Consider the following 13,263-nt stretch of genomic DNA (forward strand, 5'->3'; position numbering starts at 1 on the left):
GAGTGTACAGCAGACTGGATCAAATTACACATTCCAGGCAAAGAGTTGGGTGAGTATTGTCCTCCCACTTCCTGGTGGTGAGAATAAGTGTTTCCTTTATTTGCACCACAGTGGTGTCAGCAGACCATTTTTTACCTGTCAGTCAAAAGCTGACTTTTACAATGTATGTGGGATCACCCAATTTGGAAGAGCTGAAAGCTTCTGTTGCTTTGCAGGTGGTGTTTCGGAGATGGGAGCAGTGATCAGGTTTATCAGTTCAGCAGCCCCTATAACCTCAGTCTTTCAGTTCCTCACCTAACTCTCAAACAAGCTGTGCTACAACAAAATGTTACCCATGCATACCAAAACCCAGGTAAGATGGCGGGTATGGGCACATTGGTATGTGGCTGTTGGCTTGTTCAGATGCTGTGGTTCTTGCAAGAGTGTTGTGTGAAGTAGTCGCAGTTGACAATAAGTAATTCGGGGCGAAATTCCTCAAAATGAAAGGTGGTAGAATGCCCGTTTCGTTTTTAAAATGACCCGATTCCCAAATTGTGTTTTCAGAAAGCTGGGGAGGGGTGGGGGGGATAATTTTCACCATGAGCCGAGCGGTAACCTGGCAGAACGGATCGCCCGCCCGTCGTAGAACCCCCCAATCTTCAACCGGGTGAAAATCGGACGGGCTCTACAACGGGTGGGTGATCTTCTCTGCTGGATTATCACCCAGGCCAGGGTGAAAATTAACTCCCCCCCCATTCCCGCAGGTTTTAAAACCACACATTCCTGTTATTTTATTAATAAATTCTCTCATATTTGCATTAAGAAACCAATTCTCCTGTCTTTCAATAAAAGAGGAAATTCAGTTCCTGCATGGATCTCATAAACCCTTCTCCTGTGGCTCAAGTATGTTGGGACCAGCTGGATTGTAAATGCCGCTTTCAGTCTAACCCAGCATTATAGATAAGTATGAAATAAAACCAAGTGTTTTGTCTACTCTTCCTAGGTGAATACAACCTCACTGTTTCTGTGTCAGATAAATATGATAACATCAGCCAGCCTGTTCCAGTGAGAGTCTACAACTATCTGAGCAACCTCTCCATTAACATAAATGGCGACTTCCTTGCCACTGGTAAACCTGTTGAATTCGAAGCTAGCCTGTTGCCTTCCACGCTCGGTGTTACTTACTGCTGGAATTTTGGAGACAATTCCACCCAGCAGAGTGGGAATCTTCAAAAGGTGACTCATACCTTCAAGAGGACTGGGATGTATAGTGTCAGCGTGCAAGCCAACAACGTTATTAGTATCATTAGTGCGCACCGAAATGTTGAGGTGCTCGAGGAAATATCCGATCTGGACATCTCAGACAATAGCCCCACCGAACTGACCGCACCAACAATAGTGAGAGCATCGGCGCAGAAAGGAACTAGGGTCTCGTGGATATTCGATATGGGAGATGGGACCTTGCCCACAAAAACTAGTTCCTCAGTGATGAATTACACTTACTCAGCAGTGGGCAACTACACTGTGACTGTAACCGCCGTGAACCCACTCAACTCTGCGAACACGTCACGGGTTGTCCAAGTGTTCGTGCTGCAGGTCTGCAGGATCAAGCCCTCCAGTTGCGTCCAGGAGCTTCTGGAGATCAACTTTACCGCCTATACGCCAGGGGATTCGGCAAACTATCACTTCTTCTGGGACTTTGGAGATGGGTCTTCCAATGAGACAATCCTGGGTGACCCCAACATTAATCACAATTACACGAGAAGCGGGGACTTCCCACTCTATCTGGTTGTATCGAGCAGTGTTAACAAAGTCAATTACTATTCAAATATATGCGTCCAGCCTGCAATCAGTAAGGTGACAGTCACCCCTTCAAATAGTTTTGTTAAACTGGGGGAAGAAAGCAAATTTAAAGTGGAAGCTTTCCCCGAAAGTCAGTACACCTACTTGTGGGATTTTGGCACCGGAATCGAGCCGCAGGTTCGTGGGAAGGAGGTGAACTTCACCTTTGGTACGGCGGGCCTGCACTTGGTCAATGTTACCGTCTTCAATAATGTCTCTTCGAGCAGCGGCGTAACCTCGGTGGAGATCCAGGAGCCGGTAACGCTGCTGAGGATTGAGCTCGGCGGCGTAAAGGCAGCGGATCTCGTACTTAACCAGCTCTACACGTTCATGGCCGTCAGCGACGGGAACAAGGTCCAGTACAGCTGGAATTTTGGCGATGGGAGTAACGGAACGGGTGGCAATGTCACTCATTCGTACCCTGTCGCGGGCAGCTTCAGAGTCGGGCTCGTCGGGCAGAACATGGTGAGCAGGCGGGAGACGGAGATGGAGATCAGCGTAAAGACGCCGCTTCAGGGGCTGACGGTCACGGCTAACACCACAGTCACGCCGGTTAAGGTGCCAGTCGGCTTCACGGCCAGTCTTCAAGCGGGTGATTTCGTCCATTACTCCTGGTCTTTCTGCCTCGGCTGTGACTGTTCTACGGTTGAAGGGCCTTCCGCAGTTTTCTACACTTTCAACAAAACTGGGACCTTTAACGTCACCGCCAGGGCGGGGAACGGAGTGAGCTGGGAGCAGGCCAGTATCCAAGTCCGTGTGCTGGAAGACATAGCAGGCCTGGAGATAGTGCTGAGTGACCTGGTCAAGAACTGCTGCTTGGCCACCAATACAACGCTCTGGTTCCAGGCAGCGAGGAGGCTTGGCACCGATGTTTCTTACAATTGGACGGTTTGGAAGGCGGGCATTGCCCTATTTCATTCCAACGCCACGTCTTCTCAAGCATGCTTTGTTGAAGCAGGTTCCTATGAGATTGTCCTTCAGGCCAGCAACCTACTGGGGACGGTGACCGTGAACAGGACGATTGCAGTTCTTCAGCCCATCGGCAGCGTTGCGTTGAGGGCCTCACCTGAGCCAGTGGCAGTGAACGCATCTACCAGCATCACCTTGACCACGAGCAGTGGCACAGATGTGACTTACTGTTGGGCGCTGGATGGGAATACTGTTGTCTCCACAGGCCTCCCTTTCATTGAACACCGTTTTCAAAGTCCCGGGGTCAAACGCGTTAATGTCACTGCAGCAAATAAGCTCAGTTCTAGCAGTGCAACTCTGCTGATCTGTGTCCAGGCACCAGTGGCAGGTGTGGCGATCAGTGCAGGCAACTTGCAGGACCAACACTACGTGGCCACAGACACTGCGGTGTTCTTCCAGGCGAGCACGCTAAGTGGAACCAACGTCTCTTGGCTGTGGACACTTCCATTTGCCACGGAACAAGAGAGTGGAAAGGAAATAAATGTATCGTTCCCTTTACCTGGCGCCTATGGCATTGGTTTAAACGCATCAAATGACGTAAGCTGGGAGACAGCTTTGCGGAATATCACCGCCCAAGATGAAGTACAAGGGCTTCAGCTTGAGGCTTCTGTGTGGGCAGTCGCACCAGGCCAAGAAGTGGTTTTCACCGCAAAGTTGTCCTCCGGGACTGATGTCACCTTTTGGTTAAGTGTCAATGATAACTTTACAATGCTGCTCAACAGCACAAGCTACAGGCACCGTTTCACACACCTCGCGACGTACACAGTAACCTTGATGGCACAAAATAAAGTGAGCTCCGAAAGCACTAGTATCGAGATTCACGTAATACAACCCATCGTGGATTTAAGGCTGGTAAACTGTGACGAGCAAGCCATCCCCACAGGGGTAATGAAAAGCTTCGGTGCTGCCGTATCTAGTGGCTTTCAGGTATCATACCTGTGGCATTTCGTGTTGGAAAACTTTTCTGATATCATCACTGGGCAAAATGTTTCATACACACCAAAGGTGCAAGGCCGATTAAGTGTCCTCCTAAGAGCATTCAACAACGTATCCAGGGAAAACATTTCAGCAGTGATCTTAGTACAAAATCAGATTTTAACGGCTAGACTTACAGTGACACCATCGATAACTGTGGCTAATGACACCATCCATCTGAGTCTCTCTGTGACGCCCAGTTCTAGCCAAGCAACTTTTATATGGAAATTTGGAGATGGGTCCCAAGATAACTTTACGAACACACCAGTTATGTCCCACTCTTATTTACGTCCCAGAGACTACCTGGTAGAGGTTAATGCATCCAACTTTGTGAGTTTCTATGTTGCACAGGCCACGGTGACCATCCTGTTGTTGAAATGTGATCCACCAAAGGTGAGCATGATCCTTAGTAATACCATGAAACGGTCTCAGAGAAACTACTTGGAGGCAGATATTGACCTCAAAGGATGTACAGAGTATCAGGTGGAATATCTGTGGGAGATCTACAAGACTACGAGCTGCGTTACTTTACAAGAAGTGAACGTAGTTCAGCCGAGAAACGTTGACTTGAAAAGGCCTCGGCTGCTGCTGCCCAAACTAGCGTTAGACATTGGAAGTTACTGCGTTGTATTTACCATTTCCTTTGAGGGTACCTCGTTCTCTAAGACCACACTTTCCAGTGTGACGGTCGTTCCAAGTGCACTCGTCCCAATAATAGATGGTGGAACATTCAGGTCGTGGTCCACAATGCAGGATCTGGTGATGGACGGCACAAAGTCTTATGACCCTGACCAGCCTGCTGAGAGTCAAACACTTCTGAACTATAAGTGGTCGTGTACATATACCTGCCAGGTAAGGGTCTGTTGTAATTTCTAAATGTCATCTTCGTCTAACTGTACCTCACAGTAGCTTTGTGTTTCAGGATAAAAAAAAAAGTGAATGCTAGACCAATAATAAAAGAAAATCGTTCTTATTTCTCACTTTATTTTAATCATTGGTCACAAGATGGATGCATTTAAGGGGAAGCTAGATAAGTACATGAAAGAGGAAGGAATAGAAGAATGTGCTGATAGAGTTAGATGAAGTAGAGAGGGAGGAGGCTCGTTTGGAGCATAAACGGCATAGACCAGTTGAGCCGAATGGCCTGTTTCCGTGCTGTAAATTCTATGTAAGTTCCAACCAAGTTGCTTCAGAACAGGCAGCTCTGCATCAGCGTTTTCAATTTGCAGCCTGAATCTCCCAACAGGATGTGGGACAACCTGGTTGAGGGGCGACTCCACTGGGCCACTCTATAGCATGCCTCTGGGCAGCCATCTAAGAATTGCCAAGCTGTGACCACCTTTCTGCTCAACGTTCAACAAGCAACGATTCAATGAGTTGATACTCATTTCACCGTAGTCCAGTTGGAAACGTGTTCTTATGAGACGAAGATTATGTCTCGACTGAGTAATGGTTTCACAGTAGCTGCCGGCCTTCTAGTGCCTCACTGTCAGAAAACAAATATTCAGCATTTAGGTGTTGAATATAGTATCCATCCCACATGTGATGAGCATAAGAAAAGTCAAGGGTTTCTCCTCTTGGGGTGGAGTAACAATAAGGGATTCTGCCCTCCCCTCCATATCTGCCCCATCCTGCCCCATTTTCCTCAGGTCAGGGGTCATTACATATACACAGCGGGCTCCTGACAGGATTCCTGTCAAAGAGAGGGAGCCTGCCGGTGCAAAGGTGGAAAATCCCGGGATTGCGGAGAAGAATTCTACCGCCCCCTCCACCCTTGCCATAGCTTAATCCTCTTAATATTGTCTCATGGCTCATCCTCTTTACATTTGGGAGTCAACCTTGTTTCTGTTCTCTGCACCATCTCCGATGGCATGCATATGACACGTTGACCAGAATCAAAGAAAATACCACAATTGTGGTCTGTCCACAGACAGAACTGCAGCATAACCTCAAGAAACTTGTGATCTATCCTACATTCCATTTGCATTTCGAGCTGCCTTGCCACGTTACCTGGATATTGAAAGTGAAAAGTCAACTATCCAGGCCCCTTTCTCAATTCTCCCTCTACCAATTCAATCCCATTCATTGTATAATGCACTTTCAGCCAATTTATCAGTGTTCAATTTAATTTATCTGCCTAACGGTATCTAAATCATTCTGTAAATTGGCTTTTACTACCTCAGTCTTTACACTCTCCCTATTTCAGTGCCATCACAGAATCTGACTCGCTCGCTGTGATGAAGAGACGTGCTTGCACAATTCAAAGAATAAGAAACTTTACATATTTTTAATATCTATAATACGTAAACTAATCACTTTAATTTTTGGTTTCTGCTAGCTTGCTTTTTTCAGGCTGTAGAGAATACACATCACTGTGTAATATGCAAACGGACTCTTGAAAGTTTGATTATAAATCAAGTAGAAACCACTTACCACAGCCTGCTGGCATTGCCCTGAGATCGATCAAATTAAGCTGAAGTGCTTGGCAATGCGGCAAATGAACATTTGCTTTGAGTCCGAAGGAAGTTCAGGAAACCCTCACTTAAACTTGATAAACTTGTTTCTACTATGGAAGGATCCTTCTGTTTTTCTATATCCCGGATTTTAACTTTAAAACACAAGGGATGCTTGCTGGCTGAAGGATTCTCTCTTCTACTCTCAAAAGGTACAAGGGGCATAACTCTGGCTAACAAGCATCCCCTGTGATTCGAATCCTATTAATGTTTGATAGCCTAATACAATCGTGAGGAGATACATATTTGATTTCTTTTGGCACTGCTTGAACTTCAAAGGCTACAGAAATGTTTTTTTTTAATTCATTCCTGGGATGTGGGCGTCGCTGGCAATGCCCGGCATTTATTGCCCATCCCTAATTGCCCTTGAGAAGGTGGTGGTGAGCCGCCTTCTTGAACCGCTGCAGTCCGTGCGGTGAAGGTTCTCCCACAGTGCTGTTAGGGAATTCCAGGATTTTGACCCAGCGACGATGAAAGAACGGCCGATATATTTCCAAGTCGGGATGGTGTGTGACTTGGAGGTGAACTTGGAGGTGATGGTGTTCCCGTGCACCTGTTGCCCTTGTCCTTGTAGGTGGCGGAGGTCGCAGGTTTGGAAGACGCTGTTGAAGTAGAGAGTTTATCACAAGTTAGTCTTGCTCCATATCATCAGTGATTCTGATAGGGGCTGGAGACTCCATGGACCCAGTGAAACCCCACGCATAAGTTATGTCATGTTGATTCAAGTCGAGTGTTGCTGAAATAATTAGCTAAGAATCAACATTGCTTGTTAGTTTTAGACCAAAGAGGTCCAGGTAAAGTTCTGTTAACTACAGTAACCTGCTGCATTGTCCCACTCTACCGCTTATCTCTTACTTAAATAGACCTGTTATACTATAGACCTGAAACCCATCAGAAGAATGTCCACCAACCAAATAATCAATACAAATGTTTGTGTTCCTTCCTCTTTCACTCCACCTCCCATTTTTATGGACTTCAAAATTAAACTCTGTATTTATTTTTCAGAATGCAGATGGTAAGCTGATTGAACATGTTCTCAATTTGTTAATAAAAATGAAAGATATATTTTCTGAGAAAACTTGGTAGAGTCTGAAGTTACATTGTTGTTACAATAGCTAAGGAACAGGCTGTTACTTTGAACTCTTGTACTGGATTGTTGTATTACATTTGTTATCTTGACCTGGTCTCTATCTAGATCTGATAGTTTCCAGCCTGAACTAGAGTGGTCATCTGCCACTCTCTGAAGTCTGGGACATCAGAAGAGGGCTTGTGTCATCCTTAGTAAGCTGAATACAGTAACAAAGATTCCTAATTAAAACATCAGCAACACTACAATACCAGATACTGAGCGTGAAAGGACAAACTTTGGTCCGTGGGAGAAAGGGCTCAAGAAAGAGACCAGTCACAACCCTAATAACCTTTATATTTAGGTTCAACATCCAGATCATTGATACAGGTGAGACACATCAACGGACCAAACAACAACAACTTGCATTTACATAGCGCCTTTAACGTAGTAAAACGTCCCAAGGCGCTTCACAGGAGCGTTAGCAGACAAAATTTGACACCGAGCCACATAAGGAGATATTAGGACAGGTGACCAAAGAGGTAGGTTTTAAGGAGTGCCTTAAAGGAGGAGAGAGAGACGCAGACGTTTAGGGAGGGAATTCCAGAGCTTAGGGCCTAGGCAGCTGAAGGCACGGCCGCCAGTGGTGGAGCGATGAAAATTGGGGATGCGCAAGAGGCCAGAACTGGAGGAGCAGAGGGATCTCAGAGGGTTGTAGGGTTGGAGGAGGTTATCTGCAGAGATAGGGAGGGGGGGCGAAGCCATGGAGGGATTTGAAAACAAGGCTGAGAATTTTTAAATCGAGGCGTGGCTGGACCGGGAGCCCATGTAGGTCAGAAAGACCACCGTGCATCTCACCTGTGCCCCGTGTTATTTGGTCCACATTCACGGAATAAAGACTTCAATCACTGAAAGAGTGACCACCCTCAATGAGTTGAAACTTTCAGTTACTGCACTGAAGCTGGCACCAGAGTGCTTGGCATCAAAGTGACTGATACCTGGTCATAGCTGGCACTGCTATCATCACCATCATATAATAACCGCAAAACATTTATTTTTGCATTGAAAAGATGACCAAAAGTACGGCTTCTCGTTCTGTGGCATTCAACTTTTTAAAAATCATTACTCAAGTAGACAAAGGAAGGACTTGTATTTCTATAGCACCTTTCACAACCTCAGGACGTCCGAAAGTGCTTTACAGCCAATGAAGTACTTTTTTTGAAGTGTAGTCACTGTTGCAATGAAGGAAACGCGGCAGCCAATTTGTGCACAGCAAGATCCCAGAAACAGCAATGAGATAAATGACCAGATCATCTGATTTAGGCGTTGGTTGAGTGAATGTAGGTACGTGTGTGAGATACTTACAGACGACAAGTGGCTCAGTGAAATCAACAGCCCTGTGCTTTCTCCTTCAGGAACTTTCCGGCTGCAATATGTCTGGCAAGGGAGGCATTTTTTCTATTCCCAGAGAAGAACTGAAACGGGACACAGACTATGTGTGCTGCCTGAGTGTCAGCAAATCTAACCGGGATCCCCAGTCAGTCAAACAACTTGTAAGTAAAAGTGCTCTAGCAAGTCATATTAGTCGTGAAACAGTGTTTTTTTTGGGGGTACTTTGCAGTTGATTAATTTCGCTACTTTAGTGATTAAATTGCGAAATACTGTGATGGATTGGTTTATTCAATAACGTGTCGCCAAAATATATTGGCATATTGATAAAACTGGAATTAGAAAGACTTGCATTTATATAGTGCCTTTCATGGCCTCAGGAAGTCACAAAGCGCTTTACAGCCAACAAAGTACTTTTGAAGTGTAGTCACTGTTGTAATGTAGGAAACATGGCAGCCAATTTGCGCACAGCAAGATCCCACAAACACCAATGAGATAATGACCAGGGAATATCTTTTAGTGATGTTGGTTAAGGGGTAATTATTGGACGGGACACCAGGAGAACTCTCCTACTCTTCTTCGAAATAGTGCCATGGGATCTTTTACGTCCATCTGAGAGGGCAGATGGGACCTGAAAGGCGGCATCTCTGATAGTGCAGCACTGGGAGGGTCAGCCTAGATTTTGTGCCGAAGTCTCTGGAGTGGGACTTGAACCCACAACCTTCGGACGCAGAGGCGAGAGCACTACCCACTGAGGCACAGCTGACACTCATTCATTCGCTGATAAACAAGTCTAAAGATTAACTACTTTTTTCATTCAACCTCACAGATTTCCGTGAAAGGTGGCAGCTCCCCACTAGTGTCTCTAGAGTGTGTCTCCTGTAAAGCACAGGCGGTTTATGGAGTGAGCAAAAGCTCCTATGTTTACTTGTCTGGAAGTTGCAGCAACTGTGAAAGCAATCCTCAATACGTGGTAAGAGAAAGCCAATGATTTGTAATGGAGTTTGTGTGGTGTAGTTACCAACCACTTATGTTTTTAGTGAACTGATTATTTGTGGTGATAAAATTGAGGGTTGTCAGTGCTGGAGAATGATTTTTGACCCACTATTGGCATCAAATACTCTCGTCATACATAGCGCAGGTGAGATGCAGAATAGAACTCCATCTACTCTGCCCCAATAATGCCTGTAACCCGACCTCTGCGAATGTTTCTGTTCCATTTCCCAGACATCTCTGAGACAAAACACTTGTTGTAATTTTTTGGTGAATTATTGGCCTTTCAAGTGCTGTCGATACACACCCACTGGGAACTGGGTCCAAACTTCATTCACTTTCACCAAGCAGCAATAAGACTTGCCGTTCTCTGCTGGTGAACCCAGGTCACTGAGGTGAAAGGGCAGTGTGCTTACACGTGGCACCACCCAGTTCCTCACAAGCACTGTCCAATATGGAACAGCTTCTTTTTAATTGCTTCAAACAGCAGACTAAGAAAATATATGTGTGCTGGGAAGGGAAAATATGGGCGAATTTGGAATGAGCTGCATCCATTCCTGCCTGGCACAGGCACAAAATGGCTGCCACTCTGTTTCCATGGTACTGACCTCCACTGAGGCGATCAGGCTCCCAGCACTGCATTTGGAAGGAATCTAGTGTGACACGTTCCTTCCAGTGGTGTAAGCGTACAAACTAATATCAACAGTTGCAGGAGACCATTAAATAAATGTCAAAAAAAGGTCAAATATTTATGCAGGTGTGAAGCAGTTACAGGTTAGTTAGATTTTTGAATTCTGAATCGCGGAGTACATCAGACTCCCAGATCCAATTTTCAGAAGCCAATACAGTCCTCACCACTTACACCGTCCGTGCCTATCACGGGTAGCCAACCATATCGGGCAGACGGCGCTAACCATTTGTCATCACCGTTGGAATTTCAACATCTCCTGGACAAACGGTTCATTGAGACCTGTCTTTCACCTGCTCTTTAATCTGACCTGTTTCCTGTTTCCTTGTCCTAACAGTGGAAAGTAGAAAATTCTAACAAAGTCCTCCTCGTCTTGGACAACGCCACCACTTCCACTGGGAGCACTGAAATGAACCTGGTCATGAGACACGGGGTTTTGGAGGATGGAGATGGTTACACATTTAGCCTGAATGTTACCGATCCACTGATGGAGAACGTCGGATTTGCATCTATATACATCCCTCCGATTCGCCCCCCTTCTGGGGGCAACTGTCTGATTTTCCCTACAGAAAACATCAGTGCCTTGACGACCAGCGTCACGTTCACATGTACTGGTAAATCCAGGAGCAAGCAGCTCTGAAGAGTGTTTCAATTCTTTGTGTAGACTTTGATTGCGATAATTCCCGTGAAATTAAAGTCATCCTCAATCATCTTGGTTGTGCCCACAAACTTCTGACTCCGAGGCGAGAGCGCTACCAACTGAACCAAGGCTGACACCCATTTTAATAAATGTTTTGTTCTTATTTTAAAGTTGAGTGTAGCAGAGGAAGATGAAGGGCTTTGGGTGGAGGCAGGACACTGAGATTATTTTTGGATTGGTCTAGCAAAGAGCTGGCACAAACATGATGAGCGAAATGGCCTCCTTCTGTGCTTCAAACCACTTTGGGTCTGATAGAACCAGAACCTTATGAGGTACTATTTTACACCTGAATTGGTATCTGTAGTACAGGCACAAGGCTGGTTTTAAGATTTTGTTGCCTGTGTATAATACAGAGTTTGGGTTTAGGATACTAAGGCCTATTCCAATAGTAAGGCCTATCCCAATAGTAAGGCCTATCCCAATAGTAAGATATACACATGGTCCTTTGCCTTTGGGTTTGTATTTGTTCACTTGCACAAACCAGCCCCAACCCAACTCAAGACCATACGAGCTTTAGTGATGCTTCCCAACAATCTACCTCAGTCTCCTGTTATCTATTGCAGGTTGGCAGAATAGTAGGGTACCGCTTGTGTACAGCTTCATCCTTACTCGCTGTGGTGTTGGAGGTAATCACTGTGACGAGTTCTACGTCTATAAAGGCAGCAGATCCGAATACTGCGCTGTCCTTCCCCCTGGCTTCAGGTCAAACCAATTCATCGCTTACATTGCTGTCACTGTGCAGAACCAGCAAGGGGCCTCTGTTGTAGCTCTGAACCGGTGAGTATACACATGTCACAGCTGATAATAATTACATTTTCACAGAATTTGAATCCTTCATAAATAAATAATTATAGAAATTATTTCAAGTGTATTCCAAGTTTGGTTCTAAGTTAAAGGATTTTCTTTCCATTCATCCAAAAAGCTCCAGTAATTTTATACAAAATTATTATGTACAACATAAGATAAAGTTGTGTCATTCATAAAGAGAAACATTCTTTCATTTCTGCTATAAGGTACTGCTTGTTTCTGCTTTACGTTGGAAGTTTTATCGACGAGGTTAAGCCTCAGTGAAGTTCAGTTCGTTTTTGCCACATTGAATCTTAAGTTAGTATAAACAGAGTTTAGTTTCGTTGATGTCTCTGCCTTGGGGTATCCTGAATACATTTCAGATCGTGAGACGGATCAACAGCTGGAACCTATTGCCAGGGAGAGTGGCTGAGGCTGCTTTCTGAACTAAAAAACAGCTGAATGTTGTAATGGAAAACAGTAGGGAGGCATTTAGGAAAGATGAGATCAAATGGACTGAAGGGCCATCTTCACCCGAACTGATCTTATTACCTTGTGAGATCCTCCAGCTAATCAGGACAATTTGAACCAGGCAAAAAAAACCTTCAGGCACAGGTCTCTGTTTCTTTACCGACTTGAGATTAACTGGTTGGGCAGGGTGTACAATGGAGCAGAAAGTGCGTGACTGTGGATAAATGGGCTAATTAACCTTTTCTACTTTCATGCTCGCTTATGTTGAATTTGCGTTCTGCACTTTAAACCGGCATTCGGTCCACTATCTCCATTGGTTTCTCCAGGTCCGTGGTTATTAATATAACAAATACTCCCGAAGGATTCCAAAGTCTCACTGACTGGATGAAGCTTGAGACTGAGACCAAGCTGCAGGAGCTGTTGAAACAGGGCGACCCTCAGCCGACTGTGGAGTATGCCCTCGCCCTCGTCACGGTGCTCAATGAGGTAGTGTACTGCTCACTGACTTCCCCCACTCCCTTGGCGGCCGTGCCTTCAGCCGCCTAGGCCCTAAGCTGTGGAATTCCCTCCCTAAACCTCTCCTCCTTTCCACCTCCTGTCTCCTCCTTTAAGACCCTCCTTAAAACTTACCTCTTTGACCAAGCTTTTGGTCACCCGTCCCAATATCTCCTTCTTTGGCTCGGTGTCAATTTTTGTCTGATGTTTTACTGCGTTAAAGGCGCTATATAAATGAAAGCTGTTGTTTTTGTTGAATAAGATGGCACAAGCTATAGAGCTTAAGTCCTGGACAGCTGAAGGCACGGCAATCAGGAGTGTGATGGAATACTCTCCACTTGCCTGGATGAGTGCAGCTTCAACAACACTCAAGAAGCTCGACACCATCCAGGACAAA

General features: G+C 45.5%; 1 protein-coding gene across 1 annotated transcript in view; it reads left to right on the top strand.

Annotated features, from left to right (window-relative positions):
• The window catches only part of pkd1a (polycystic kidney disease 1a), a 129,555-nt gene that overhangs the window by 64,655 nt on the left and 51,637 nt on the right, over positions 1–13,263 (top strand). Inside the window, exons 15-21 of the mRNA XM_068003452.1 lie at positions 216–352; positions 983–4,617; positions 8,760–8,897; positions 9,563–9,706; positions 10,752–11,028; positions 11,678–11,891; positions 12,698–12,857. Coding sequence (XP_067859553.1) covers positions 216–352; positions 983–4,617; positions 8,760–8,897; positions 9,563–9,706; positions 10,752–11,028; positions 11,678–11,891; positions 12,698–12,857 — 4,705 coding nt within the window. The remainder of the gene's footprint in view (positions 1–215; positions 353–982; positions 4,618–8,759; positions 8,898–9,562; positions 9,707–10,751; positions 11,029–11,677; positions 11,892–12,697; positions 12,858–13,263) is intronic.

This window comes from Heptranchias perlo, chromosome 22 (genome assembly GCF_035084215.1).
Source record: "Heptranchias perlo isolate sHepPer1 chromosome 22, sHepPer1.hap1, whole genome shotgun sequence".
NCBI lineage: Eukaryota > Metazoa > Chordata > Chondrichthyes > Hexanchiformes > Hexanchidae > Heptranchias > Heptranchias perlo.